Source organism: Phodopus roborovskii, unplaced genomic scaffold, assembly GCF_943737965.1.
Source record: "Phodopus roborovskii unplaced genomic scaffold, PHOROB, whole genome shotgun sequence".
In the NCBI taxonomy this organism is placed as follows: Eukaryota; Metazoa; Chordata; class Mammalia; order Rodentia; family Cricetidae; genus Phodopus; species Phodopus roborovskii.
In genome coordinates this window covers 18,229,541-18,246,583 of record NW_026126514.1, presented here as the reverse complement: position 1 = coordinate 18,246,583, position 17,043 = coordinate 18,229,541, and the positions used below count along the sequence as shown (strand labels likewise).

At 45.7% G+C, this 17,043-nt stretch overlaps 1 protein-coding gene across 1 annotated transcript in view; it reads left to right on the top strand.

Moving 5' to 3' along the window:
• Nin (ninein) overlaps nucleotides 1-17,043 on the top strand; it is a 96,736-nt gene that overhangs the window by 49,077 nt on the left and 30,616 nt on the right. The window contains 10 exon segments of the mRNA XM_051195942.1: nucleotides 1,828-1,867; nucleotides 3,526-3,716; nucleotides 7,672-7,818; nucleotides 8,634-8,801; nucleotides 9,266-9,402; nucleotides 9,693-9,833; nucleotides 10,104-10,278; nucleotides 13,031-13,141; nucleotides 13,504-13,593; nucleotides 15,622-15,760. Of these exon segments, the coding sequence (XP_051051899.1) occupies nucleotides 1,828-1,867; nucleotides 3,526-3,716; nucleotides 7,672-7,818; nucleotides 8,634-8,801; nucleotides 9,266-9,402; nucleotides 9,693-9,833; nucleotides 10,104-10,278; nucleotides 13,031-13,141; nucleotides 13,504-13,593; nucleotides 15,622-15,760 (1,339 nt within the window).

The window sequence follows — 17,043 nt, the reverse complement described above, 5'->3', positions numbered from 1 at the left end:
AAGCTTTGCTCTTATTTGCGCCTCTCACAGTCCTCACAAATAGCTCCGTCTCCCTTGTTGCTATTACGAAGCCCACGCTTACACAAAACATACTTCTTCCTCCTGAGTGCTAGCATCATAGGCATGGACCAGCACATCTGTGGATTACGGTGGTTTGCTAAGATAGCGACCTAGTTCTGAAAAGACGAGTCCTCTTTTTCTCACAGGACTTCCCTCCCTGTTGGAGCACCTTCCCATCGGAGGCAAGCAAAGGCAGCTTGATTGAGAAGCGCAAAACCATTTGCAGGGCCAAAAACTAAAGCCACTGAGGAACTATATGTTACAACTGGTCCAGGGAAGATTGACAGAGAACTTGGCCAGTGGAGCAGGGGCTGGATTTGACCCTGACTTGGGGTGAACCGGTGGTTACCAGGACAAAATCCACATCCTCTGACCTCAGAGGAGGCTCACTGGAATCTTAGCATGAGAAGGGGGCTAAGCTGTCTAGTTCAGGTAAATTCCACCACACTCAGTGTGAGGTAATCCCAGCGCAGAGTGTGTTTATTTCAGTTTTCCACTCTGTGTGGACCGCACCTGTATCTGCTCTCAGTGACAAGCACACCAGACTTGTTCTTAGTTCAGCAAATATTAACAACTCCTCCTGTTCACTGTGCTCTCTGTGGTGCAGATGACCCTCAGGGCTCAGTTTAGCCATTGCTGCTTTGGGGAAGCCCACCCTCATCTTCCAAGTCTAATGTCTCTTACTCAGGAACCATCCTCTTTTCTGGTCCCTGTGTCTTCATTAGCATATGTACTTTTTGAGGTTATAATATAATTACATTTCTCCATTCCCTTTTCTCACTCCAAGCCCCTCCCATTATACCATACCTCCTTGTTCTCTGAATTCATGCATGGTCTCTTTCTTTCCTTAATTGTACGTGCTTATGTTGATGTCTGCTCATAGATACTCTGTAGACTGCTGCTCATATGTGTGCCTTCAGGACTGGCCAGTGGCGGTTGGGGAACCACTTGGTGAGCTCTTCCCTGGGGAAGACTTTCTTCTGTTCTCGGCAATCCATAGTTGTCTGCAGTTCCTTGGGTGGGGTTGAGTCCCCGCCCACTTTGGCATGCCTACTCACATCCCCCTTGCTCCTCTCATGTTTAGGCAGTCGGGCTGGTGAGATGCAATGGGTGTAGCTTCTGACATTGGTAGGAGACACAATCTCACAGGAAACTCTGGCTCCTACAATCTTTCTGTCCCCGCTTCCATATATGTATTTTTTAGACAATAATTATGCATGTTCTGCTCTTAGTTGTAGTCCCAAAACAGCATGAAGGTGAGCGCTCAGTATGTACTTAATGTGGACTTACATTTGCTGGCTGGCAAACTCTGAATGTTTGCTTGCAGCTGGTTCAATGGGCTGTAATAGGTTCAGTCATTGAAGAAGTGACCTTGTAAATGACAACTCCCTAGTGACCTGCAAAGATGGCAGTTTGTGCCGATGCTGGCAAAGTCTGCAAAGAACAGTAGTCTATTTCAAGAGGTTTCAACCTTTTTTGTTGTTGTTAAGACAGGGTTTCTCTGTAGACCAGGCTGGTCTTGAACTCACAGAGATCCACCTGCCTCTGCCTGCCTGCCTGCCTGCCTCTGCCTCTCGAGTGCTGGGATTAAAGGTACACCCCCACCACCTGGGGGTTTCCACCTCTTGATTGGTTGTCTGGTTAACTGAAAAGAGCCCACGATAGCCCAAAGGCTAAAGTCACGTGACTAGCCCACAGGCTGACTTTAGAGTAGTAGGTCTGGAAACTGGATTCAAATGCTCACTAATCATCTCTTGCCTCCCCCAGCACTGGAAGACACAGCGCAGTGAGGAGTATGAGGCAGAAGGTAAGAGAGCTCAGGGGTGGATCGGGGGCTGCTGAGGAGGGAAGGCCCGGGCTACTGTGGCCAAGGCACTCTGCAACCACTGTCCTGCTTCTTGTCCTGGAAGCTAGCCGAGCATTGGCATTAGGACCAATGGCACCAGGAAAAAACAAAAAAGATTCCCAAGTGACTCTTCCAATTCTAGCTATTAATGTTGTGTGAAAGATGACTTCTTAGGGTGTCTATTGCTGTGAAGAGACACCATGACCATGGCAACTCTTACAAAGGAAAACATTTCATTGTAAGCATGGCGGCACGCAAGCGGACGTGTTGCTGGAGAGGTAGCTGCTAGTTCTACATCTAGATCTGCGGTAGGAAGTGACAGTGACACTGGACAGGCTTGAGCTTCTGAGACCTTAAAGCCCACCCCCTAGTGACACACCTCCTGCAGCAAAGTCACGCCTACTCCAACAAGGCCACGCCTCCTAATAGTGCCATGCCTATGGGCCTGTTGGGTCCATTCAGACCACCACAGCATCTAATATGTAGCAGCCCCCTTACAGACCAGTTACTCTCTGTCCAGACTCCCAAAGGAATTTGTGAATATCCTCAACATAAATAGTAAGCCTATTAGGTACATCCTTTGCAAGTGTCTAGTATTTATCATCCTCTTGAAGCAGAACATATTAATCCTGTGGCCAGCAGGTGGCACTGTGGTTCAGTGGCGGGAGCCCTTAGCTTGCTTTTCTGCTTAACCCCAGATGAGCTGTACTTGAGTATAATTAAAACAATGTGTTCTCTGGCTCTTCAACCTGGACTAACAGGGCAGTAATGGGTTTAATTTCTGTCAATAAATAGCACGAATGACACCAAGTACTCCTTTCAGTCCGCCATGGTTCTTCCAGGTACATAAAATAGTGTCCGTAATTATCCCGTGTCTAATAATGACTCCATGGGCTGTCTCACATTAATATTGCCGGTTTAGAAGCAGGATGGTTAATACAGGTTAAACAGTCTTGTGTTTCAGTGCATAGTTGGATCCTGTCTTTAAGCAGATCTTATCTTTCAGCTATAGATACTAACAAACTTGCAGCTTGCCAAGTTTTCTTTCAAGTTGCATTCTTGGGTTTCTGTGGGTCAGGAAAATTGGGGGAATAGATGAATCTTAAGAGGCTCATTATGATTGCTTCCTTCCCAGGAAAAGGTGCCAAAAGGCTTAGACCAGAAAGAAAACGGAAATAAAAGATTCTGGAAGCCTCAGCAGAGGCATTTGACCTTGTATATGCATATTCATGTGAGATAATGTTCCTTTCTCATGGGTGACTGTCCCAATTTATAATGGGACTTGAGTTCCAATCAAAGTGGGATCTATATTTATAGTTGTCTCATACAATGTACATTTGGGGGCTGGAGAGATGGTTTAGTGGTCAAGAGTACTAATTGTTCTTTCAGAGGACCTGGGTTAAATTCCTAGTACCATCTGGTGGCTCACAACCATCTTTAACTCTAGTCCCTCCATGGGTGCTATATATGTGTGGTGCACAGACGTACATGCAAGCCAAACAGTCATACATGTGAAAGTATAAAAACAATTGAAAGAATTACTTTCCAAAGGGGCGTTTTCCGTAACAGGCACTGTTCCTGTGCTTTTGGAGACAGCACAATATATGCTCTCGTTTTAGGTCAGCTAAGGTTTTGGAACCCAGATGACCTGAATGCTTCACATAGTGGGTCTTGCCCTCCCCAAGACTGGATAGAAGAGAAACTGCAAGAGGTTTGTGAAGACCTGGGGATCACTCGAGATGGTCACCTAAACCGGAAGAAGCTGGTTTCCATCTGCGAACAGTACGGATTACAGAATGTGGATGGAGCGGTAAACCCAGCACTTTGTTCTGATTTGGGGATAATACTGTGGCTTCCTGTTTAGAGACATAACCTTCTTTTTTCCTAGGAAGACATTCTACTCGTACACCCGTTTCCTCTTTGGGAAAGTCATGTTCTGTGACAGAAACCCAAGCTGATGTAGCTGAGTTCTGAATATATAATATGGTCCCCTACTGTGCATGTCACCTCATCTGAGATAGCCAGACAAGCTGAATGCTGCAGCAGAGAGTTGTAGAAGCATCAGCCAAAGGAGTAAAATGTGAGGAAACATGGAGGGAGAAAAAGGAAGCATCACAGAGTGCAGTTAGAGCATTTTGAAGGCCAGGCTGCTGAGTTTTCAGTTTGGGGAAGATCTCAGTGTCATCCCTGGGCCCTTAGGTAGACTGAGTGGTGTGAATGGGACAGGTGGCTTCACCAGTGTGCGGTGAGCCTCAGCCATGAGGAAATGGGGTCCGGTAGGCTGGTGGTTTTAAAAGCACACAGAGAGCTCTTGATGTTAAGATTCTGCTTTACGTTTTTCTGAAGAATCGAGAAATCTCCAGGATTAGTATGTGAACAGCCGTGAAGCACAGAAAAATGCATAATATAAGACATGTCTTTCAGAAAGCTTCACATAAAGCTTAGGGGGACCTAGAGGTTAGGGGCACAGGCATTGCTCCAGAATCCCTGACTCTACTGATATTTGACACCACCCTGGCCGCCTCTGTGGGGGAAAGTGGTAGCTTGTTCTAACCCAGGAGATGGATCATTAAAGGTTGCCCAGTAGCCTGCCTTGCACGAAAGTTGGTTTTTGATTTTTTTTTTTTTTCTTTTTCTTGTCTGATGTGACATTACATAAATCCTCTAACAGCCTTCATAATATCCCGGTGCTCATTAATTTTTCAACAATGGTATTGAGTCATAAAATTAAATTAATTGTCCTAATTTCTGAACCAACGTGGTACAAAGAGCCTTGGGTTGTTTGGGGTTTTTTTGTTTTCTCACCCGAGAGACATTGCACAAACTTGAATTATTGACCTGAGGACAATCCTTGGAATATAAACCGCAGAGGCTCACAGGGTGCTGGCTTGGTTTTCTTCTGCTGGGCCCTCCTGAAACCTGAGATGACACTTTCATTTCTTTCCCAGTGCTAAGCAGACTGGGAAGGCGTTGCTCATGGAGCATGTTCCTGCTCAGTGTTTCCACCCCCTCCCGCCACGAGGAGTCAGGAGAGGCCCTGCACGCCGTGCCCTTCGCTCTGAACTGGAGTGGAGGTCAAGCTGCTGTTATTAGCGTAGTACTTGGGATCCTGGAATTTTACACCTGAAAGCAGTTTTACAAAGGAAGCCAGTGAGATCAGTGACACCCCGTTTTTATGAGACGGAACTAGATGTGTTCTCGGCTGTCATTCACACCCACCTTCTGTAAGTGAGGACAGTGAAGAGGGCAGGGCTGGCAGAATACCTCCCTCGGGGCCACATCAAACCCAAGGATGACTTCATTTGACCTGTGCAGGGTTGTAAAAGTTGAACTTTGAGGCACACTCTTTGAAACTGGAAGTTTTCCCTAAATATTTGCAATAGCAAGCCACCGCCGTCATCTCTGGAGACCACAGGCAGCCATGTGCTGGGCTAGCTCAGTCCCCACCACTTGCTTCCTGATGGCGGAAGCCTCCATGCCTCGGTCACTCCTATCATCTTCCAGGCCCCTGTGGGTGTCCCAGTTCCTGGACCCTATTCTGGTGCATATTTCTTACCCTACACAAGGAGAAGTCAGCCATCCACAAACATGGCCAGTGTGGCCATGAAATGTCCTTGTTCTGGAGGGGACCCCTGTTTCCAAAGAGGGCGGGCATCTCAGTTGCTCATGTAATCAGCATTCTCTTGAACTCAGTCCTGACCATCCAGCTCTTTGTAAATTCACACCCTTTTACCCGCCATTTCTTATCCCAAGCTCTGACTGAAAATGACTGCCAAGAGTCTACTACTCCAGCAGTTTGAATGGATTAAGTGACGAGTGTTCAGGCCACCTAGAAACTGCAGATTTGGCCAAGGTCAAGAAGTATGGGTATACTCTGTTGGTATGTCTGCATTTCATAGACACTTCTGGTTGGATGGTTCTCAAAGCCACTTCCTCTAGAATATAGTTCTTTTGATTGGTGAGAATGAGACAGAAAAGTTGAAGGCTTTTGGCAGCCTGAGCATCTCGTCTCACATGCCACTGATCGCAAGATCAATTATAGAACCCATCATTTTTTCCACAGACTTTCATCTTCCAGAAAAGTTTCCTTGTCTCAGAATCCTTTCCCAAATGAAACATATGTCTCCCGTGAATTTGTTAAAAGCCATTTGGGAGCTTGTTAGCAATACAGTCTCAAGCCTCTCCCATAGTGTACCAAAGCAGTGCATATTGCAAGATCTCTGAGTGGTCTCTGCTCTGTTCCTGGAGGCCTGTTCCATAATAAAGTTTGGTCACACAGAGTGAGGAGTATCTCAGTAGGAGGCCTCTGTCTTTTCTCCCGCCTGTGACTTCTGTGATTCATGCCAGTCTTTCCCCTTTCCCATTCCTGTGGGACTAAGGAGCAAACAATCCCTCTGACAAGCCTCCACATGGGCTGTGGTCCAATAATCCTGTTCCCTGTTATCTGATGGAAATTATATGATGGCCATCAGAGAGTCAAAATTTCTTCATCTTTCAATATATTGAGATCCTCCTTTTGCACACACTAGATCATCCTCAACCAGCCGTAGTCTTTTCTGGGCTAATGCATTAAAACATAACTTTAACATGTTCCGAGGAACATCAGTGCTATCTGTCCCAGACCAAATTTGCCCTGTTAATATGCTATTTGAGTTTCTTTTTCTGTTGCTGTAATAAAACGTCCTTGGAAGGGGGAACTTAAAGGAAAAAGGGTTTTATCTTAGTTACTGTTCTATCGCCATGACAAAACATCACGACCAAGACAACTTATAAAAGCATTTCATTGGAGGCTTGGTTACAGTCTCAGAGGGCAGGGAACACGGCAGCAGGAGGCAGGCAGGCAGGCAGGCAGGCAGAGAACTGGAGCAGTAGCTGAGAGTTTGCATCCTAATCTGCAGGCATCAGCCAGGGAGGGAGGAAGCCTATACCTGAGATGAGCTTTTGCAAACTCAAAGCCCCAACCCCAGTGACACACCTGTTCCTATACAGCCACACCTCCTAATCCTTCCTCAACATTTCCACCGTTAATGAAGCATGTGGGGGTGGTTCTTATTCAAAGCAGCACAGGTTTATTCTGCTCCATCGTGCAAGGCACAGTCCATCTTGGCGTGGAAGTTAGAGCAGCAGGGACTAAATCAGTTGGTCATACCACATTCATAATCAGGAACAGGTAATGAATGAATGCATGCTCCTCTTGGATAGGCCAGGATCCCAGCCACAATGGGCAGAGCTTCCCAGTTCCGTTAAAGCAATCAAGATACCCGCCCCCACCCCAGACATGCCCAGGGGCCTCTCATGTTCATGTTCTTCCAAATCCTGTCAAGTGAACTTTAGCACTAACCATCATCACACATGACAATTTCAATATCAGCCAGATATCAATCACTTAGAACCACCACGTTTTGAAGGCATAGCAAATGTCCAACTAACACCTTGTTAGGATTATGAGCTATAGGTATTAAGTATTTTTTTAGTTTATAATAATAATACCAGTAACATTTAAGGCTGCCTGTCCTGGAAAGATGAATGAGAGGAAGAAAAGTTGATTGCTAAACTGTATACTATTATGGAGATGATGAAAATGGACTTTTATTTTGCTTGAGGGAGGACATCATTTCTGGAGAGGGGAATTCTCTCAGATGTGACTAGAGACAAAATTGTGTCTGGAGTCTTAGAGTCAACAGTGGGATGGATTTCTACGGGCCAGAAGTACATTGCACACGTGGTATTTGTGTGTGTTTAAAACACGGATTGCTCTTCCCTAGATGTTGGAGGAGGTCTTTCTCGGTCTTGATCCTGACGGTACAATGAGTGTAGAAGACTTTTTCTATGGTCTGTTTAAAACCGGGAAATCCCTCACACCATCAGCGTCTACTCCATACAGACAACTAAAGCGGCATCTCTCTATGCAGGTGAGCCATCAGTGTGCAGAGGCAGGTGTGGTGGTGCACACCTGTAATCCCAGCTCGAGGGAGGCAGAAGCAAAAGCAGCAAATGCAAGCCAGAGGGTAGAGGGGCTACTTAGTGAGACCTCTTAGGAAAGAAAAGTCAGCAGAATAGTTTCCACCAAAATGTGTGTTAAAAACACATTTAGTAATTCTGGGTGAATTGATCTGTTGTCTAAAGCAAAATACCAAGAAGAAAAAGTATTTTTTTTTTTCTAAAAACTAACTTATTTAATTGTATTTTATGTGCACCAGTGTAAGAGTGTCAAATTCCCTGGAACTGAGTTACAGACAGGTGTAAGCTGCCATGTGGGTGCTGGGAGTTGAACCCAGGTCCTCTGGAATGGCAGCCAGTACCCTTACCTACAGAACCATCTCTCCCGGCCCAAGAAAAAGTATTCTAGAGAATGAGAAAGACTAAGCCATTCAAAGGAAAGGCAGTTTGAGTAATGACCATAATTTACAGAGTGTGAAAGTCACTAATTAGGCCTCTTGATGACAGTGTGGGGTAGGAGAAACCTGGTATCAAGTAGACATGCATCTCATCTATGACCAACTCTCCAGAACAGTTCTCTCTGATAAGCTGGTAGACTTGACTTACTGGGAACCACAGATCAAAGGCACAGCATGGCTCCCCTACTCCCACCTGCCCCCCCCACCCCACCCCCACCCCCAGCTGTGTAAACTAAATTCTGCCAGGACTAGCAGTCCCAGTCTTAACCAGTATCCAGCTGACTTTCTGGGGCCCACCTTAGTGTGCTTAAGACTCTTTCTTCTTCCAGTCTTTCGATGAGAGTGGACGGCGGACCACAACCTCATCAGCCATGACAAGCACCATTGGCTTCCGGGTTTTCTCCTGCTTGGATGATGGGATGGGCCAGGCATCTGTGGAGAGGATCCTGGACACCTGGCAGGAAGAAGGCATTGAAAACAGCCAGGAGATCCTGAAGGTGTGGCAGCTAAACTGGCAATCCCAAGGAGGGGTGTCACTTTATCTTTTGAAAAGCATTTGACCTGATTTTCCCTGAATGACTTAATGTGTGTGAGATCTCAGAGACAACTAGGTAACTTTTCCTGCCTGCTTGAACCAGAAGCCTGTGGCTGAGTAGGTCCATGTTTTGTTTGTTTGTTTCTTTGTTTTTAATCTCAAATCATTGACATAAGAAAGATCTTAGCCAACCGTCTGTTGGTGGAGTTTGAAATTACATTACCATGTTTGTTTACAATGTTAGGTGGGATTTCATGAACTACAAGCTTGGTTTCCATAGGAAAACCAGGTTCTAGGAGAATCTGTTCCTGAGAGGGGCACTGCTGGTATCTAGGCTCGTTTCAGAATTATGCACCCTCTGCACTCTGTGCTTTTTGAAGCTGGGGCTTGTCATTTGTTTTGACTCTGTCCTACTCTGATTCCCAGGCCTTGGATTTCAGCCTGGATGGAAATGTCAACCTGACTGAGCTAACGCTGGCTCTTGAAAATGAACTTTTGGTTACCAAGAACGGCATCCACCAGGCAGCTCTGGCCAGCTTCAAGGCTGAGATCCGGCATTTGTTGTAAGTTGAGCAGAAGGTTTGCCTGGTGCATTCCCTTGACAACTTGTCTTTCATGCCAGCATCACCGGGTGCCCCATCCTTCCCGTCTAACTGTTCAGCTGAGGCGTAGCCAGCTGGGGCTCTGATTGACTGGGTTTTTGAAGGGAACCGTGGAAGGCATTTTTGTTTGGGGAAGGTTTTGGTTGTCTTGGTTTTGTGTTTGTTTTGAAGCGAGCCAGATGAGAGCTTTCTTGGGTCTCCTGGTAGCTTGGAAACAGCCTCCTGCTAATTCACTTGATTTCTAATTCTAGGGAACGGGTTGACCAAGTGGTCAGAGAGAAGGAGAAGCTGCGGTCGGACCTGGACAAGGCAGAGAAGCTGAAGTCTCTGATGGCCTCTGAGGTCGACGATCACCACGCAGCCATTGAGCGGAGGAATGAGTGCAACCTCAGGTGTGGTCAGAAGGGCGAGGTCAGGGTCCTTCCCCAGCACTCAGAACCCCCCATTCTTCCCTCTACCGCCAATCCCTCACCCATCAGAGCAGAGTGGGCACAGAGCTAGGGGCCGCAGAAGTGTGGCCCAGCCCCTGGGAAGGCAAGCCACTTTAGGCATTGTCTCAGTGCGCTTCCTGAATCTGCACCTCCCTCTCCGGTTTTGGAATCTTCAAATACTGTCCCTCCAGGGGATCTAAAGGCCACCTATTGATTTGTCCTTTGTCACAGGAAATTGGATGAGGAATACAAGGAGCGCATAGCAGCCTTAAAGAATGAACTCCGCCAAGAGAGGGAGCAGATCCTGCAGCAAGTGGGCAGGCAGCGGGTGGAGCTGGAGCGGGAAATTGAAAAGGCCAAAACAGAAGAGAACTACACCCGGGACCGCCTTGCCCTCTCCCTGAAGGTAGACTTTCCTTTAGCTCTGTGGCCTGGATCCATGCTGGGTATCCACCCAGAATGCTCCTGCACTCCAGGAGCACAAGTCTGCACGGGGCTAACCCAAGGGTTCTCACTGTCATGGCCAGGACATGGTGGTAGCTTTGCTAGCATTTGGGGCTGTATGAGGCCCAGGGTCTGGTATGTGGATGATGTTGATGAATGTAGCGTGTTCTTCCCAGCTGCCTTTACAGCTGTTCCTCAGGACTGGGTGGGGCCTGGCCGACATCTTCAGTCCATGGCTGCTCCCTAAACCTGTCCTCATCCTCAGCTTTGCTTTGCCCATCTTGCCTGTCCTCCATCCTCATCATCTGTGCCTCCAAACATGACTTTCCTCTTGCGATCCTCCCTTCCCCCCAGTGGAGGAAACTTCCCTTCTGTTTTCTGGACTCGCATCCCAGATAGTATTGTGCTAGGCCTCTGGTACCCACAGGAAAGCCTTGGGGGAAGTTACTCAAGCCTGTTTCCTAATGTATGGATGGACACAGACAGAGTAGCTCTTTCTCCTTACCCTGGTGTGGTTAGCATATCAGATGGTACAAGTAAGGTGTACGAGAACGACAGGTACGAGGGAAATAATCTGTTCCCGTTGTTAGGATGAGGTGCCCCTCAGGTCCACACAATAATGGAGGAAAGGCTGAGGTAATGCCAGTCTCTGCTGTCTCCTGGCTTGCCGTAAGTCCCTGAAGTTAAAATTCCCAGCCATCCCCACTCATTACCACTCCTCTCTCTTTGCTGCTCTGAAATGCCTCTTAGACAAACCCCTGTATTTCCCCAGCCTCCGATTAGTCTCCAAATTCACCATGGCCCTTTAGGTGATAATGTGTGCTCTAAACAGTCCCTTTCCTCCATGTCTCCATCAGAGTGAACTTACATGCTGGTACCTTTGGTTTCAAAATAGAGTTAGCCGTTAAGGGAACTGCCAGGGTCTATAACCTGGGTTCCTGCCAGCTATTCCCAGTGTCCTGGCCCTCTCACTGCACCTTCCATGAGCTCTCTGCTCCTCCTCTACGCTCATTTTGCCATGTCCCCAACCCCATGGGCTGCTTTACCTTTCCCTTCCCATTACATCCCCTTTCTTGTTATTAGGAGATTGTGCCTCTATTATTGTATCGGTTTGTGCCCACCCCCCGCCCCATGCCTTCCTCCTGTGGTCCACATTGTCTCTTACGCTCAGTGGCAGTATGTGATTTGGTACCCAGAGCAGCAGTGAGTGTCTGGAATGCAGGGTTTGCTCCTATCAGTTCATCGTCTAAGCGTGGTTATTTTTTCAGAGACTAAAATAATAGAGTTTGTGTTTTAGGAGAAGGTAGTTGTTTGTTTTGTTTTTCAAGACAGGGTTTCTTTGTATAGCCCTGGTTGGTCCTGGCTGTCACTCTATAGACCAGGCTGGCCTCGAACTCACACAGTGCTGGGATTAAAGGCGTGCACAACTACCCTCCCCCAACTAGGGTTTTTTTTTTTTTTTTTTTTTTTTTTTTATGCTTTAAGTACTTTTTTTTTTTTTTAAACTCCATATTGCTATGTGAGAGTGTGAACTAGAATACATTAAAAAATATATTGGCTCCATATTCTTTTGGCAAAATGAACTTGGAAAATAACATTCTTCCAATCAGCCCTTAACACTGGAGAAGAAAATATGTCAAATGGCAAGTCTGTATTCCTTTTTATTTTTTTTTCAAAAAACAAATGTGGGTGAAATCTTCCTAAAATGTGCTGTGAAAAATCTTCTTTTTCTTTTTAATGGAAAAAAGGTTTGTAAGTTCCAGTTGGTGTGTCATTTTATTACAATTTGCTTGTACATATAAGTTATGAACCCTTTATGTGTAACTTCTGTTTCTTAAAGCAAAACTGACTTTGGATTTACTCCGTTATAGTCCTTCTGAGTCTCTGGCTATAGCTAGACAAGGTGTCTTTATAACATTAACTTGTTTGGTGGGGGCACACAGTGACAAGAGTATCTGGAGGTCAGAGGTCAACTTTCAGGAGTCAGCTGTCACTTTCCTCCGTGTGGGTCTTAGGCCGTCTACTCAGTTTGTCAAGCCTGGTGGCGGGCGAGTGCCTTTACCCACTGAGCCAGCTCATGCTGCCCTAGCAAAGGTATTTGTAATTGGTTCTTTATGTGCAATAATTCATCCAGAATATGTCATTTAAAATACTCCACTGTGATGCTGTATAGAAAGAAAATAAGACAACGTATGGACTTTCCTTAAAAAAGAAAAAAAATGCATTGCTGTCAAAGTAAAATTTTCATATTAAAAAATAATATCCACTTTAAAAAGTGAAATTAATTTCAAGTCACTTAATTCAGTGTCTACAAGGCATTGGCATTTTGGAATGGAACCAGTTAAAAGAAATCACTCTGAGCTGTGTTCTATATTTGTAGCTTACTGCACGGATCCAGTGTGTATTTCCTTCTGATAGCGTATGTCTCCATTGGTTCCAGATGTATTCCAAATGCTCAATATTCACCCAGGCCTGTGAGTAGCTAAGATGGGGAGCAGCACAATTTTATAAGGTTCTCTTTAAAGCCAGACTTTCAGACCACGAGCTAGGTGTCCACTTTTTAATAATTGTTTTGTTTCAGTTTCCTCCAGCTTTCATGATAAATGGGTTTTCTTCATCTCAAGCCTTGCCTTGGTTTATACTTCATATAAAAGTGTTAAAACAGTGTTCTGACTTCTGACTTGTGTCGTGTTTATTTTACCAAATTTCTCAAGGAAAACACTCGCCTGGAAAATGAGCTTCTGGAAAACGCAGAGAAGTTGGCAGAGTACAAGGCCCTGACCAATAAACTTCAGCGGAATCTGGAAAATGTGTTAGCAGAAAAGGTAGCGCTGCCTAACTTCCGACTTCCTGATGAGTTGCCCAAAATGTCACTCACCCAAAAGGGCAGAGGCGATGCCAAGAACATTTTTATTAGGGAACTGTTTGGACACAGGAAGTTGTGATTTTCAGGATATAATTTAGAGCAGTGGCTGTGAGGGGACTGAGATGGGCTCCCTACCCAAGTAGAACACATCGCTCTTGGATGTTCTCTTCTTCTTCCGGTTGGTGGTGTCTCTGCTCAAATGCCACATTCCTGTCATATCTGGGAGCTCGGGTAACACCAGAAACTGGGATCGTTGGAATGTGATAGGTCAAAGAAGGGCCCTTGGGAAAAACAACAGCTTTGTTTCTTTGTCCTTTCTAGTTTGGTGACCTCGACCCCAGCAGTGCTGAATTCTTTCTTCAAGAAGAGAGGTTGGCCCAGATGAGAAATGAATATGAGCAACAGTGCAGGGTGAGTCGCTGGTGAGAACTAAGCAACACAAGAGGACCTGGGTTCAAATCCTGGCCTCGGTACTTCTTGGCCACATCCACTGAAATCTGTGGGTGCCTCAATTTCCTTTATGCACAATGGTAAAAGGAGTGCCCACTCAAAGGGCAGCTGTGGAGGTTTGGAGGGAATCTCTGTGACGGAGCCAGGGACATGCTAGACACATACATGGATGCTGGCTATTAATGGTACCCCATATCCTGGACTGCACGTAATCAGGAGAACTACATTCGGGGCCACCTTACCTCTCAGCTGTATAGAGGGATATCCAGTTTTATGCTGAGTGAAGAAATATTTGGCTGTGTTGATGTGCTTATTCCAAAACTAGCTTTCCCTAGCTGATCGTTGTAAACTTAATATGACTGGATTTAATTTTTGTCCTTTTTCTGAATGCACCCATTTATTTGAAAAATACAAAAACTGGGAGCAGAAACCACTCAGGCAGAAGTTGTTAGCCACTCCCGGTGCCAACCGGGACGAGCAGAGGTCTCAGTTTCTTAACTCCCCTAAGCTTAGCAATTTGATTTTTTTTTTTTTTCTTAACCAAAAATACTTACTAACAAGGTAAATACAACTGAGTTCTGATTGTTTTGAATCAGTTTATACTTGTGCAGGGCTAAGGAAAAATGTCATCTCAAAAGATTGCTTCTGGCCTGCCTTCTCAGGAGCTGTGTGTGCACATAAGAAGTGACAAGCCCTTCTCTGCTGCCTTCATGAGTAGCCTTAGGTCTAATCATGAGCTTTTGATTGAATTGTCTCTAAAGTGAATGGATCGTCAGTAAACTTGTTCCTGATACCTTCAGAACTCCCAGTTCATCTTTTTGTATACTGTACATTCCATTCATTCAAGGTTTTTAGTTCTGTGTTTGTAATTATATTCCAACAACTGAGCAACCCTGACTACATTCAATATGAGAATGTTGTCATCTCCCCAGGAAACCCCACTTCCCTTTAGCCAACTTCTCCTGTGTGTTGGCCCCTCACTGCACCCCCGCCACAGGCAATGACTGGTCTATATTCTGTCTTTATAAAGCCAGTATTCACCTTTCGTAGAAATGGAATCATGTAACAAATGGTCCTTTGCTTCCTCATTTGGTGATATTGTCCTTATTTATCATATTGTTACATGTATCTATATTCTGTTCCTGCCAGTGGCTGAATAAAATCCCATTGTGTTGATGTTACATTTTGTTAATGAGTTAATAGACATTTGGGTTTTTAGGTTATCATGAATAATGAATGATTCTGTGTCGATTTTTGCATGGGGTTTATACCTACATGTGTTCAACTGGGCCACAAGAGAAATCAATGTTTAACTTTCAGGAATTGGCAGGTCTCCTCCAAGTGGTGAGATCATGTTATTCTCACAATATGAGAGTCTGGGCTCCCCCCCCCCCCAACATCTTTGTTTACAATTGTCATACACTGGCCTGGATTTTCTAAATCTCCTGATAGCTGACAGTGTTTCTGGTCATCTAATGTACTTATTGTTTATCTTCTTTGGCGAGCTGTTATAGTCTTTGCCCATTTTAAAGTTGAATTCCTTGTCTTTGGGCTCTAATAATCTTTATAAATTCTAGCTATAAGTCCCTACCTGGTAGTTAACAAAACTTCCTCCAATTGCATGCATTGTCTTTTTAAAAAACAGTATTTTTACTTTTCGTTATATGTATATGTGTTTGTGTTGTTTTTGCACATGAGTGCAGTACCCACAGAGGCCAGAAGAGGGGGATCAGTTCCTCCTGGTGTGGGAGTCACAGGTGATTGTGACCCACCTGACTCGGATGCTGGGAACCACGCTCGGGTCCCATGCATGAGCAAGACAGGTTCTTAACCTCCAGTTCTCTCTTCAGACCCCATGTCCTTTTTACTTTCTTGGTGTCTTCTGAAACACAAAAGTTTATATTTTGCTATTATCCCATTTATCTGTTTTTCTTGTTGCTTGCGCTCTTGGTGCTCCATGTAAAACCGGTGTTGGTTTTTAAACTCCAGCTATTACAAGACCAAGTGGATGAACTCCATTCAGAGCTAGAAGAATATCGTGCACAGGGCAAAGTGTTCAGGCTCCCCTTGAAAAACTCGCTGTCAGAAGAACTTGACGTTAACAGCGGTGGCATTGAGCCTGACCAAGGTAAACACATTTGCACAGAACTTTTTGGTATCTGCGTTTGACCTAGTTTTTAGAAGCATGGCTGAGTGGAGCATTGCTGAATGCTGGCATCCTGGAATCCAGGGAGGGAGAGACTTTGGCAGTCTCATTTCTGGAACTGTTTCACTTGTGGCTGGGGTTTTCGTTTGTCCTTGAGGTCTTTATTAAAATACTTCTGAGTTTGATATTGCGGACCCTTCCCTCCCTGCCGGCATCTGCCTGGTATGAAGATGGTTTGGAAGAGCTAGCCAGCCACACACCGCAGAACCCATAACTGATGTTTGTAGCTGGCTATGCTAAATGCCTGATTTGCCTGTGCGGAGCAGCAGATGAGTTAAGCACTGGTGCCCGTGGCTTTGTGGGATATAGTGGAGGGCAGGCCTGTTTGGGAACCACAGTGCAGCCACACTCAGCTCTCTGCCCGAGTCCTGCCTTCTTCCCCGGTATGTTGGGTTCTGCTGCTCTTTGTAGCTTCTCCCGCCCCTTTGGTCCTTAGGAAAGTGGTTTACTCCTTCACTCGCCTCTACTGTAGGTGGCTGGGGAGGAGGTGTAACAAGTTGGGAGTCCTTTTCTCTGGTCCTTGACTCACTCACTGTAGCTTGTCCACCAGAATGTTGGGGGTACTTCTAAGCAACCCTGCCACCTTGGAGGGTGGATGTGCCCAAATATATGAAGAGAAAGCCCAAGGCAAGACTGCCAGTCTGAGCTGCTAGACCTCTACCCAAGAACGGTTCCCCATCTGCCCTCCACATCTTCTGATGACAAAACCATTTGAGTCTCACGACCTTGAGACATCTTTTCCTAGTAGTAGATATGTTTGACCTTGTGCTAGCGTGGCCCACAACTGCTCATATTTTCAATTTTCTTTAGTCCCATTGGATAATGGGGATAGTAAACTCCCTTGAAGGCATGGAGAGTCTCCCCTGTTGCGGGCACCCACACTCCTGACCCGTGCCCTATCTGTAACTGACACCAGGAAATTCATGACAGTAAAACAATTGTGTGCAGCCTTGAGGGATGGATTAGACATCTTGGCTCATGAAGTTTGTTAGTATTCAGGCATCTGTCCTGGCCTGCCCGTGGGGTCTTGACAGGATGCACCCTCAGCTGCTGCCACTAAAAGCACCACCAGCGACTATTCACTATATTCCCTTTTAAAAGGGCCCCTACCTACCTCCCATTATCATCTCTCTCTCTCTCTCTCTCTCTCTCTCTCTCTCTCTCTCTGCCCCTCTTTTCTCTCCCCTGCTGCTCCTGCCCCTGGA